The sequence below is a fragment of the Muscardinus avellanarius genome (assembly GCF_963383645.1).
Source record: "Muscardinus avellanarius genome assembly, chromosome: 7".
Taxonomy (NCBI): Eukaryota; Metazoa; Chordata; class Mammalia; order Rodentia; family Gliridae; genus Muscardinus; species Muscardinus avellanarius.
In genome coordinates, this window is record NC_137793.1 from 103,787,177 (window position 1) to 103,801,355 (window position 14,179).

A 14,179-nucleotide genomic window follows, 5' to 3' on the forward strand; every position below is an offset into this window, starting at 1 on the left:
ATAAAGAAACGAATGTTGTTAGGTAATGTAGAAAATACACCTATGCTTGTGTGCATTATGGGAAAAATTCAAGGCGGCATTCCAAAGGACTAAAACGCTTCACATCTACATTCTTTGAAGGCCGGAGAGACGGTGACCAGGGGCGAGACTCACTTCCTGAGCACCGTCCTGGACTCTGAGGAGCTCTGGCCTCCGTCGTCCTCACAGGTCGGGCTGGTCAGGTTTCCATACCTGCAAAGAGAAAAGCACATCAGAAAGCAGAAACCGCCAGTGCCCCGGGGAAGCTGCTCCGCTCAACGCCACCACGAAACAGCACTCATGTTTTCAGGAGGAAAGAAATATTTATTCAACCGCATCACAAATGATGCGGCATCAGCCACAAAGATGGACAAAACGATGTCATGTATAGAAAAAGGGGGTGAAACTCGAGAACAGTGAGCTCCGTGAGCTCAGCCAATCTCAGAGTTTCCTCTCATATGGAGAAGCGACGGAGAAAATAGGAAAAAGGGACTTCAGAGCCAGGCACGGCGCTGCGCCTGTAATCCCAGGTCTGGGGAGGCTGCCACAGGGGAATCTCCAAGCTGGAGAGCAGCTTAGAGACCCCTCAGCAGCACCTGTTTCAAAATAAAAAAGTAAAAAACAAAAGGGCTGAGCACATAGCCTGAGGTAGAATGTTTCTGGGTTAAAAAAAAAAAAAGGAAGGACTTCAAATAAAAGAGCAGAATAGTAGGAGAGTATGGGGGGGAGAAGGCGAGGGGGAAAGAGGCTTAAAGAAGCCAACAGATGAGAGCATGCTCTGCGCATACATGGCGGCGTCACTAGCCATCTCGCTCACATGTAGTGGGGGAGGAGGGGGGACGGTGGCTCTGGGGGAAACACACCAGGGCTGCGTACCTCTAGAAATGTACCGCTTGGAATCGCACTGCGTTGTATAATTACAGGGCACCAATAAAATTATTAAAAAGATGCGTAGTACTATTGACAATTCCTGAATGGGTTCCCCTGCATATGCTAAACAGCAAGGCAACTTATCAAGAACATTCCTTAAGACTTTCTCTTATTATTTAACATTTCGCCGAAATTTTTAGGTTACAGGAGGCTTTTCTTCTCAACAGAAGAATCAGATATTGTGTGAAAAGGCAGATAGATTCCCCGTGGCCCTTGTCACGCTCCCAGGCCCGCAGCTGGCCTGTGCTGCTCCCACTGGAGGGGCGGGGCTCTGCTGGCCCGGCTACCGCCCTCGGGCCACTGGTGTTCTACCTTGGAGACTCGGATCGTGGAAAGAACTCTGGACCCTGGAATAAAGGCTGAGACCGAGACAGTGACTAAGGACAGGCCCTGGTGAACGGCGACTGGGGGGCAGCTGTGGGGACACCGAGCCCGGAGGTCGAGACCCAGAAACGAAGCGAGAGCGGGACCAGAAGTTCAATTTGTTTTTGGAAAGTGATGGATGCTTAGGTTTTAAAGTTTGGCGCATTACAAACTCAAACTGTACTAAATAAATCCACCCGTCCCTAATTATGCTGTTAGCTGTTCTTCTAACTCTACACGTGAGCAGGCCCATTCCATACAAATACTGTTTCCTTTGGTTCAGAATGTACCGTTCGTCATTTCACATTCAGCTCTTAAGGAGGGTCTCTCTGCAAACTTACAATGCCTGGGGTATTTCTGGAGTTTCTCCTTCCATCCACAAGGAATCCAGAGAGCCCCTGGAGTTCCATAAGCTACTGGGCCCTAGTTTTTATAACAGAAGTTCTATAATTGGTAGGTTTACATTTTTAAAGAGTGTACTTTTGTCTTCTTCTAATGGGATTAAAGGCCCCAGTACCCTTATGGTTTCTTGTTCCTAGGATTTACAAATCCTTTTTAAAATAAAAGCCCACCATCTGGTTTGACTGACTGCCAGTCCATCTGGTGTCCCCATCACCATCCTGATAGGTTCCAGTGTTGCCCTTGGGCACTTACCCCCTCTCCCACCTGCTCCTTTCTCTAGTTCATCTGCCTTATGGATTTCGTGGCCTCCCGAAGATATTTTCCACTGGTCTCCACCCTCCCTGTTCCTCCTCATTCTGTCCTACACCTGCTACTAGAGGCCTTCAGAGCTACCTTTGCTCTTCCTGAGATAAGAACTCAGTCAGATTAAGACTTGCTTAAACCCACATAAGCAGAGCAGGGGTGGAAAATAAGATTCCCCGTGAACAAACAAAGTGGGAATTTTTTTTTTTTTTGGCTCTATCTTTGGACACCATCAGAGTGAACTGTATCCTCATGTTCTTTCAAAACAGGCTTTGTGGCTTATTGCTGTAGGAAAGATTGGAGTGGTACAGTAGAGGGGGCGGGGAGAGCGGCCCGAGAGCCACAGTGCCTCCATTCTACCTGACAGGGTGGTCCGTGAACTCTTCCTGCGGCCCTCCACGGCCAGACGCGGGGCTTAATCTTTTGTTTTTGTCACAATTAACTAGTCAGCAATTCATTCTTTCTCTTCCTCTCCCTCTCTCATGAATCTGAAATAGCTTTTCTCTTCCGACAGGAAGCTCTGAGAGATAGAAATAAGGAAGAAAAATGCTTATGAGGGAAGGATACACACTTCACTGTTCCTGACAGTTTTATTTTCTATGAGATGTGCATTAAAAGTGTGCACATCCTCCCATTCCCCGCCCGTACCCCCAGACTCAGAGGTGAGGACCAGGCTTGGATGGCACCAACACCTGTTGCAGTCCCTCCCCCAGATGGTGGGGTCGCCACGCACAACCAGATGGTGGCAAGGAAGACCAGACCCAGCGAGCGCACTGATGGGCAAAGTTCCTGCTCGTTAATGAACCTGGTGCCATCTACGACGGCTGGGAATACCAGGTGGGTATCTCTCCCAGCTACCTGCCTGTTCACCATCAGGACCAGGGTGATCATATGATCACAACTGGGAGACCTGTAAGAGCCAGAAATAACAAGACGAGTGTGGTAAAACAGGCGGGCAGGGGGCTCGGGCTCAAACCCTGCACACTGTCAAGACTCCTCCACCCAACCCAAGGAAGCCCCTCTGGCTGGGCCTTTAGGACCTAATCTGGGTCCGCGTACTTCTCATCTTCTATTGTTTCCACCCTGCTCCAAGTAACCCATCTTTGGCTTAGAACAGGTCAAGGCCACAGCAGCTAACCTGGTCTAGCCTCCTGGCTCCGGCCCAGTGGCCTCGGAGACCCTGCGCAATGGAAAAGATGGCTAAAAGATGACATCACTGCAGCACTCAGAGCCCTCCTGAGCTCCCTGCTAGAAGAGGCTGAAGTCTTGCCTCTCCTGAGGCCCTGGTGATCCCCTCCCCCGTTGCTCTGGCCTAAAGGATCCTAGGCAGAGCTCTGGCACCGCACACAATTCCCCACCCTCACACCCTCCAGCCCCCGCCCCGCTCTATGCCAGGACCCCTGACTCCCGACACGCACTTGCCTCCGCCTCCTCCCAGGCCTGTGCAAATGGCTGGCTCCCCTGGCTCTCAGGTCTTTGCTCAAAGACCTTTATGAGAGAGGTTCTCCTTGACTACTTAAAATACAAACAGCAGGAAGACACCAAGTGTGCGTGAATGCTTATGCTGCCTGAACCTATGATGTATAATTACATCTATAAAAGTCTAGAAATAACACAGACCAACTCTAACGCCATCCCCTTCGCTGTCTATTCTTCTCTGCTTTTGATTTTACCCTCTGTACAATTACTATAGTGACTGTGATGGTGCCCATTAGGACATGGACTCCATGGAGAGCAGGCGTTCTGTCTCTTCTGCTCCTACTCTTTGGAGCTTATCACAGTGGAGCTTGGCCTGGCGGGATCTGAAAGCAGGAGAGATAACGGAGCCCTCCACCGCTGGGTTCAGATCTGCCTCTGTAGAGGCGCCAGCTGGCTTTGGGCTTCTACCATGTCTAACCAGTATGTGCCTTCATCTCACTGCTCATTTTCCTTTGTGTGTGTGTGTGTGTGTGTGTGTGTGTGTGTGTGTGTGTGTGTCAATAGGGATTGAACCCAGAGGCATTCAAACTCTGAGCTACCCCCTCAAACCTATTTTATTTTTAATTTCACATAGTATCTCTTTAGGTTGGTGAGAGTCTCACTACTTGCTGAGGCTGTCCTAGAACTTGTGATCTTCCTGTCTTCGTAATGGGATTACAGGCATGCACCACCATGCCTGGCCCTGTGCTTTCATTTCTAAGGGTTCAGGAGCATAGAAATTTTAAGATATCATTGATGATGCAAAAATATAAAATTAAGATGAGAAAATGTCTTAAGACTGATTTATTTTTGCAGGCCTAGGGGTGGAACCCAGGGCATTCAAACTCTGAGCCATACCCCCTGCCCTATTCTTTTATTCTTTATTTTGAAACAGGGTCTCACACTAAGTTACAGAGGGCCTCACTAAGAAGCTGAGGCTGTCTGCGAACCACGATCCTCTGGTCTCAGCCTCCTGAATGCTGGGATTACAAGTATGCACCACCACGCCTGGCTTAAGACTTTTAAAGCTATGACCGTGAAGGCATATGAAGTATAAAAATGCAAAAGGGGACTTCCTAGCAGTAAAATAAACTTAAAGAATGTCTAATCCTCTGGAATTAAGGGACTAAGGTAGGGATGAATGTGAGCCCCCACACCTTTTCTTATCATTACGGAGAATTAGCGCTTTAGAGAAATGAAACCAGACAAGCTTTGGAACCCAGAACTCTCCAATGTTCACTTGAGAATGTTTCACTAGATTAAGAATGCTTCTTTGATGTTGCCCTAGCCCGCTCATAACTTCCCATCCAAAATCAAAGTCAAATGCAGTTCCTTTACTCCCGGGGAGTCAATACATGGTGTGTAGATGTGTGTGTTTAATTAATGGCAGCAGAAAAGCTGCAGAAAACCTGTCAACGATGTCACCTCCAATTTCTGCAAAGCCTCCCTCGGATTTAAGATCAAAGCCCCAGCCTCTTAGGAAGGCTTACCAATGGGCAACCGCCCTTCTTCACATGGTAACATTTAAAATACAGATTGGCAGGTGACTTCTGACATGGCTCTCTCTGTTATCACAAGGCAAAAGAAGACTTACAAATGCCTCCTTAAGTATGGCTTTAGCAATGATTTACTGTAGCCTAAACACTTATTAGAAAAATAAAAGAAAAAAAATAACACTGTTTAACTGGTTGCTGATACTTAAACAGGAAAGAGTTATTTCCACAAGGGATGTTGTATTCTTTAGGGCCCATCTGGGCAGATGAAATGTTTAGTACATGTTTGAAGGGGAGGACCGGGGCTTTTGTGGTTCAAAGAAACCCTGAGATCAAGCTGTCCCCAGGGACAGTGGGGCAGGGGTGGTGTTACAGCCTTTCCAGGGTGTGAGAGTCTCAGGAACCCCACCAGACTGGTGGGGGGCTAGCCCTGAAGAACTGTGCAGGCTCTACTCGAGTCTGGCAAATGAGCCAAAGATGATTATAATTAATAAGTACCAAGAGCTTCCTATGTGCCAGGTACTGTGCTAAGCACTTCACACAGATAATTTCCTTTGATTCTTACAACAATCTTATAAGGTGATATTATTATTCCAGTTTTAAAGGAAAAAAATCATAAATGAGGCCCAGAGAATTTAAGTGATAAACCCGCGAAGATACAACTACTAAGGGAGGCAGGATTTGAATCTTGACAGTCAGGTTCAACAGAGCCTCTAAGTCACGCCCCTCCCACCGAAGCCCTGGCGCTTGAATCGCTTATTTACTGTCTCCCTCCACCACATTATAATTTTTAAGGTTACCAGCCCTGAGTTGTTCATTCATTCATTCATTTATTAATTCCCACTTGATAAGGATTATTTATTAAGGACCAAGCCCAGGTATTACTCTAGGTATTAAACATATAGTAAGAAGCAAACCAAGTCCCTGAGTTTTGTTTTTTTTTTTTTTTTTTTGTGTGTGTGTGTGTGTTTGGTACTGACCCTACTTTATTTTATTATTTTATTATGAAACAGGGTCTCATTAAGTTGTGGAGGGCTTTGCTACATTGCTGAGGCTGGCCTCCAAGCTGCAACCCTCCTATCTCAGCCTCTTAAGTACCAGAATGGCAGGTGTGTGCCACCATACCCAACTAAAGTCCCTGTTTTGTGAAGCAAGCATCGACTGTAATGGGGGAGACAGAAGACAATCTACCGGTCAGCTCAGATACGCAAGTCAGATAGTAAAAGTGTAACGGAGAAACAGCCGGTATAGACGGGCACAACAGGAGATCGGGGGTGCTGTTTCACGTGGGGTGCTCAAAGAAGGCTCGACATGAAATGAGTAACCCCCAGGAAGCGAGGGCGCGGGCGAGCAGGTCTCTGGAGCTGTGTCGGGATGGATGGCGCCCGCAGAGGACCAAGTAGGCCAGTAGTGAGCAGAGCAGGGCAGGGGTGTCGGAGCTCAGGACCACAGCAGGGCTCTGGTTCACGCTACACTTCGCTCACTCTACCTCCCACAGTGGACCCTCTAGTGAATTAATGCACTCCCTGCTACCACAGGCAAAAAAAAAGGCTGGGAGGGAAAGAAAGGAAGGAGACACGTACTGGGGTGGTGGAAAAGCAGACAGAAGGAAGCCAAGAGAGGCCGCACACGGAGCGGCCGACTCCAGGAACCCCGGGGCGCCTCGCTTTTCCGACAAGCCCTAGCTTGGGAACGTCTTCTGTGTCTTTGTTTACCCACAGGAACACAGGTCAGGTATGAGAACAATGCTAGAAGGACGGTGTGGTAGAACAGCCCGCGGATGTCACCCAGGTGAGGCCCGCTGAGGACTCTGGACGCCGCCCACAGAAGGGCCAGAGGGCTGTTTTCAGGCACTGAGTAACATCCTTCACGCCAGGTGCTCTCCACCCAAGTCTGGCCTGAGCTCGGAGCCGGCCCCGAGCCTACTCTCAGAAAAGTCTGGTGGAGTGGGTTAATCAGGGGGAACGCAAAGGTCGAGGACGAGAAGACAAGGACTCCTCATTCTCCCGGGAAAGAAAGATGTCAGCCAAGAACCTGCTCTGTGCTTTCTGCTCCTGAGCTGGGCTTCTCTGGGCAAAGTTTCCCCATCATTAGAGAATACTGGAAGACCCAGAGAGGCTTCCCTCCCCGACTCCAGCCTTTGCTGCGAAGCCCAGACACGGTCCCGCTCTTCAAGTGTCCACAGTATCTCAGCAGCTGCCCCTGACAGGGAGCAGTAAAACGTACCTAGTGCTTCTGTTTCCCTTGCCATTTATAAAACACTATAAAATTTTCTTGAAAAGCACACCTTAGCCAGGCATGGTGGCTCACGCTTGTAATCCCAGCATTTGGGAGGCTGAGACAGGAGGATCACGGTTCGCGGACAGACTCAGCTACTTAGTGGGGCCCTTTGCAACCCAGTGAGACCCTGCTTCAAAAACAAAGAGAAAAAAACTAGGGCTGGGGGTATAGCTCAGAGGTAGAATGCCCCTGGGTTCCATCCCTAGTACACCACACACACACACACACACACACACACACACACACACACACACACACAGAAACACACCTTCACTGCCAGCCCCAAACCCTAACTGTCTAGAGTAACCAAACAGGATGAGTAGTTTATAGTCACTATTCATTCCAGGGAAAGAAAACGAAATGGTGTCTCTGCGTCTTTCTTCTCTGGACTTCCAGCTATTTAAGTATACTGGCTCTCCCTCCTTTGTTTGAAGGTATTTCTCAGCTCTGTTCCAAGTCCCCGTCACCCTTTTCTCTGTCCTGTTTTGTACACTCAGAGCTTGGTGGCCCATCGGCATCCTGGCTCCTTAGAGCTCTAAACAGCCAGCCCCGGAGGCGGCTTGTTGGCCGGCCAGCACAGTGGGGCTGGGGCAGGAGGAGTGGGGTTGGCAGGGGCGCAGAGCGGACAGCACTGGACACCGCTAGTGAGCCTACATCCTTACTCAGCGAGCCTAGATTCTTCTCAGGCCTGAGATGAATCAGCACATTATTAACAGGCTGCCCCAAGCCCAGCCCGTGCTTGGTTTTCTCTAAGCACAGAAAGACCCAAACCTTGCAGACTCTTTCAAGAATCTCACGAAGCACATGATGTGAACCGGAGCAACGGCGAGCGCGAGTTAGGATCATGGCGCCCGGGCATTTTCAAGACTACTTTTCTCTCCCATGTTTACAAAACTCAACACAGCATCGATTTCTCTAAACCAATGCTTACTAAAACCCTTAGAAGAGGCCAAAGCCAAAGAAATTGTTTTTCCCAGGGCTGGAGGCCTGGCAGCATTCTCAAACACTGAGTTCACAAAAACTAGATGTAAAAAAAAAAAAAAAAAGTCAACTAAGAGAAAAGTGCTAATAAAATATAAAATCAACTCAAAGAGCTAATCTCTTTTCTTTCTCTTTTTTAAACATTTATGGGTACATTACAGTTTCGTATCATAATGTACCTTCTTTTTGGTGGTACTAAGGACTGAACCCAGGGGATTCTACCCCTGAGTTATACCCCCAGCCCTTCATTTTTTATTTTAAAGCAGGCTCTTGCTAAGCTGCTGAGGGCCTCACTAAGTTGCTAACGATGGCCTAGAAACTGTGGTTCTCCGAGTATGGGGATTACAGCCTGTGCTGTCATACCTGGATGCTGATCTTTTTTCCTTGTAAAGATGCACAGATATTTTTCTCAAAACCATTAAATTTGCTTTAATGAACCATTAGATGTACTATAATTTAATGAAATTCATTAATTTAGTTTTCAGAACCAAACTTAGAATTTTTTTCCAATTATAAACTAGAAGTAGTGTCCTCTGACTCTCACCTGAGTCTTCCCTGTTACCCATGGTAAGGACCCTTTGCCTTTAAGATCATAATTCGGGTCCTTGGATGAATTTATAGGAGTCTCAGCATCCCCTAAATTACATGGAGAGGGTCCCTAGGTTTAAGCCAACTCTTAGAGACCTTTGTGGTCAACTCCTTCCACCAAATGCTAAGAAATGGTCAAAAACACTGCTAAAAGATTATCAAAGCTAGATTTAAAACTTCCCCCTTTATCATTCAGAATAGGGACACATTTTGTAGTTTCCAAGCACAAGCATATTTTTTTTAAGCTGCTGGACAATTCAGTATTCTTTTCAAGAAAGATAACTGCATACCGTACCTCCCTTTGTCATGGGAAAAAGAAAGCTGTGCTCCTTCATGGGAACACATTTATCTCTTAGGTCTTAGCGCTTCAGGGAAGGACAGCCAGCCTGGTTAGGATCTGAGGATGCTGGTGACAGTGCTTGCTCCTTCTGCGCCTGTTGTAACAGAGCCATCGCTGCCAGCCCAGACAGCTGGGTTCTGCCTCGCCTGGTGTTCCCATACAGACTTCCCATGGTGCTGCTGGGCAGGAGCCGGGACCACTTGGAAAAAACAGAGTTACCAAAGACAACGGGCCCAGCAGGGGAGAGAACTGGCTTCCACTTTCCCTCATGGCATTATGGTTCGATGCAATTCTAAAGCTGGACCAGATTAAAGTTTTCTGGTTAGCCCAAAGCAACTGGCATAGTTACGGAGAGAAAACAGCAGCGATGCTTGTGCTGCGTTGAGGCCGGGCCTCGTTTCCTGCGAGGCTTCCGGGAGCTGAGTGTGTGGCCGCAGCTGCACAGGGCAGGAGGTCCTGGGCAGAACCCGGGTGAAGGTGAGCCCTGACCTTCCGCATCCTTGAGCTCAAGAGCGCAAGACTTTTGGAGTCAATCCCTAACGAGAATTCCTTGTTGTTTTCTTAATCTTTTGGCTGCTATAACAAATTACCACATACTTAGCAGCTCCAAGCACATTTGCTGTTTTCTAGTTATGTAGGTCAGAAGTCCCACACAGGTCTCAGTGAGCTGCAGACAAGTCTCCGGCAGGGCTGTGTTCCCTTCTTGGAGCTCAAGAAGAGGCAGCTGAACGGCCTCGTCCAGCTTTGAGAGGCTGCCTGCGTCCTGAGCTCAGGGGCCCCTTCATCTCCACAGCCAGCAACGCAGCCTCTCTCTGACCTACCTGCTTCCTCACATCTCTCTCTCCAGCTCTCCCCTGCCCCATCTTTCACATTTAAGGGCGCTTGTAATTATACCGGGTCCATCCAGATAACTCAAAATAATTATTTTAGTTTTGTTTGGTTTTTGGTACTGGGGGGGTCAAACCCAGGGGAATCTACCTCTGAGCTATACTCGTAGACCTTTTTTTATTTTTAATTTTGAACAAGGGGCCTGCTAAATTGCCGAGGGTCTCACTAGGTTGCTGAGGCTGGCCTTGAACCTATGATCCTCTTATCTCAGCCTCCCAAGTACTGGGATTACAGGCTTGCACCACTGCCATCTTACCTGGCTTAATCTCCTTATTTTAAAGTCCACTGGTTTAACAACTTTAATGCCCTCTAAAACCTTAATTCCCTTTGCCAATAACTAAACACATTCCTAGGTTCTGGGGATCAAAATGTGGACATCTTCGGGGAACTGTTATTCTGCCTAGGTAGAAATGATCATAGATGTTATATCTCCCATGGTTTTCTGAGCTAAACAGTTCTTCTCCCCCTGATAAGGCACAAGCCAGCAAGAGTGTGGGATCTTGAAAGACATGCATCAAAAAGTGTTCAGTGCTTTTTCTATGGTCTAAGCATTTTAATACTTTTTTGTTTGTTTGTTTTTGTCTCCCCCCCACCCCGCCCTGGTACTGGGGATGAAACCCAGAGCATTCTACCTCTGAGCCATACCCACGGTCCTAATTTTTATTCTTTACTTTGAAACAAGGTCTCACTGGGTTGCAAAGCACCTCACTAAGTAGCTGAGGCTGTCCTCAAACCACGATCCTCCTGTCTCAGCCTCCCAAATGCTGGGATTACAAGCGTGCACCATCACACCCGGCTAATACCCATGGGTTTTTCACAATCCTTGGTGTGTGTGTGTGTGTGTGTGTGTGTGTGTGTGTGTGTGTGTGTTAGTAGGGATGGAACCCAGGGGCATTTACCTCTGAGCTACACCCCCAAACCTATTTTCTTTTTCTTTTTTTTTTTTTTCAGTACTGGGGATCGAACCTAGGGCATTCTACCGCCAAGCTACATCCTCTGTCCTATTTTTTAATCTTTTTATTTTCTGAACCAGGGTCCCACTGAGTTGCAAATGGTCTCACTAAGTAGCTGTGGCTGTCCACCATAAACCAACATCCTCCAGCCTCCGCCTTCGAAAGCTGGGATTACAAGCTTGTGCCAACTTGTCTGCGCCCCCCCCCCAAGATCTATTTTCATTCTTTATTTTGAAACAAGGTTTCACCAAGTTGCAGAGGGCCCCCATTATGTAGCTGAGGTTGGCTGGGAACCTGGGAACCTCCTATCTCAGCCTTTCAAGTGCTGGAATCACAGGCATGAGCTACCACGCCCAGTTTTCACAGCTCTTGCTTTAATCCTCTCTCTAGTTATACCAGCCAATGGTTTTACCTTCCTGTCCCGGGAAATAAGACCTGAGCCCAGTTTATCTCTTAACCTGCTCCTATTTTTAAAGGCCATATATATTTATTGGTATCTTTTGCTTAGAGGAGCATCAACACCCAAACCTAGAGAAAATCTATTTAAATGTTTCCACTGAAACAGAAATCTTAAGAAATAGCCTTCATTTGCTAAGAAATTCTTACTCTAGTCAGGATATCCAGGATGTCTGTAATTTTAAGCTGGGAAGGAAGCAACGCACTGTTAAGATTTCCTGAAAGCTTTCCGGCTAAAAAATGGGATGAGTATCCTGGAGTCAGTCAATGGACCAATAAATCTCAGCTCTTTCATGCATGTAGGACAAAACCTACTCTTCTTGTTTCTACTTGGCCATGTGGGAAGAAGGGGAGGGGAATTACTAAAATCAGTGGAGAATGAGCCAGGCGTGGTGATGCATATCTGTAATCCCAATATTTGGGAGGCTGAGACAAGAGAATCACAGGCTCAATCAAGACCGGCCTCAGCGACTTGACTCTCAGCAACTTAGTGGGATCTTGTTTCCAAGTAAGAAATCTAAGAGGGCTGCTAGGGGCAGAGTCCTGAGGTAAGAGGCTCCTGGATTCCATCCCCAGCACCCCCGCCACACACACTCTCTTATTAAACAATGATAGGGCATTATTCTGAAAAGCTTTCCCATATGAGTGTTAGAAGTTAACATTGATAAATGGATGAAAAAGTATAGAAAAATCAAATTATAAGTTTATCAGTAACAAGATTTAATATACATATTAATTCTACGAGGCCAGCACTCAAAAGAGACTTCTGGTCACACGAGTGGGATGCTTGTGAGACCCTCTAAATGGGCCTGGTTCCCAGTGCCTACTTCCTAGAGCTCTCTCTGCTAATAATCCTGGACCTGAAAGAGCAGAGGGACGGTATTAGAAACTGTGTCTCCTAACAAAAGAAAAGAAAGAAAGGGAATTGATTGGCTTCCATGAGCACTGCATGCCAGCATGAATTTAGGAATATTTGGCAAGCGCCTACTTTAATTCCAGCAGTACACACACACACACACACACACACACACACACACACACACACAAACCACCTAATTTCTTTAAGGGAGATTTAACAAAAAGTAATTTGGAACAATATTGTGTGCATCTCAAAAATGCTTACCCAGCTCCTCATGCTAAAAAAGTATCTGAGAACTGAATGGATTTGTGTTTTTGATTTTTACAGAAAGTTCACAACTACTACTTCACAGCTCCCTATAGTGAAGTGGGGAGCGGGGAGACTTTTTATTAAAAATGCACATTCAGTCCTCACTGCTTTGACAACGATGTTGCAGGTGTGCTTGTCTTTCTACCAAATGTAGGCAGAAGTTGGATAATGTTCACTGTTGCACCTTCCAAAGCACCTGCTCACAACAGGCATGAGTTAGGACCATTACTAATTTAGAAAAATAGTTCCTGAGCACCTACCACAGTTCCTCTCTCAGGGTAAAGCAGTGACTTAGACAGTTAAGAAATAGGCAAGATAAGTAAGGCAACTTCAACTTCAAATAGCGACAAATACCACGAAGAAAGGAAACGCCACGGTCATGGGAACCTCTTACCCACTTAATAGCTTCCAGCACCTAGAATAAGAACTCTGTACTATTAAGTTTAAACTCCATGATAACCCTACAAACTAGGTGCTGTTTTCCATTCTCATTTTCTAGATAAGAAAACAGAAGCAAAGGAGATAAATTTAACTTGTTGAGTGCTGCAGAGCAAGTAAGAAAGATGGTTGTCTACTGCCCATCAATATAACGAATGCCTGAGACAGTTGACTTGTAAAGAGGAAAGGGTTATTTGGGCTCACAGTTTTGGAGCTTCCCACCCACAGGTGGCCTTGATGCCTTGGGGCCTGGGGCGAGGCAGTGCATCATAGCGGGCGCATAGCCCAGAAGCAAAAGAGAGAAGGGGGTGGTGGGTAAAGTGCGCTAGAGACCTTCCACTAGGCCTCGCCTCTTAAAACTTCTCCCATCTCACCACAGCCCTGTACTGGGGACCGAGCCTTTGCCACAGGGACCTTTGAGAGGCACTTGCAATCCAAACTATTACAGGGTACAAACCTGAAATCAAATTCATATTCTGAGTCCTGTGCTACACGGCCCACACTCCTAACCATTATACTAGACACCTAATACGTGACTCCCATGGCTAAAAGCTAGGAGAGATAATTTGCCCATAAAGTATCTTAAACCTGTGAATGACAAGAGAAGCTCACTTGGTCCCTCACAACAAAATCCTTGGAAGTGAATAGAATTGTCTCAAGCTTTAGTTGACCAATGCCTCCCTGTACTGTTGAATAAGTGGCTCCTCTGGTAAGGGCAGCTCCACTCTCGCTAAGAACTGGCATGTCATCTTTTGCATATGAAAATGTTCAGGTTACTACTACATGTTTGCATAAATCCACCCAAGCTTCCTCATCTGCTCTCTCTCCCACCCCTGGCTGGAAGTAGAGCCCCTGATGGAGGGTTATCTGACCTGAGTTCAATAAACAGAAATGCTACACACACACACACACACACACACACACACACACACTACAGTGAGGGCCCATCGGACTACCAAGGATCACTGGCCAACATGCATTGTTATTGGATGAAGCCCTTCAGGATATCCTCTCATGGTCTGTCTCTCACCTCCCGATGGTTATACAATTTTAATTACACACATTTATCTGCACACTGATCTGTGTAGTGTTACTCTCGCCCACTTTACACTTTATCCGA

At 46.9% G+C, this 14,179-nt stretch overlaps 1 protein-coding gene across 6 annotated transcripts in view; it reads right to left on the bottom strand.

The window, feature by feature from the left end:
- RGL1 (ral guanine nucleotide dissociation stimulator like 1) overlaps positions 1–14,179 on the bottom strand; it is a gene marked incomplete at both ends in the record, with an annotated part of 162,133 nt that overhangs the window by 58,899 nt on the left and 89,055 nt on the right. For 5 of the 6 annotated variants that reach the window (XM_080699283.1, XM_080699281.1, XM_080699286.1 and 2 more), the window contains one exon: positions 154–231. The exons of the other annotated variant lie outside the window; for it this stretch is intronic. In XM_080699283.1, the coding sequence (XP_080555409.1) occupies positions 154–231 (78 nt within the window). The remainder of the gene's footprint in view (positions 1–153; positions 232–14,179) is intronic. 6 annotated transcript variants of the gene reach the window in all.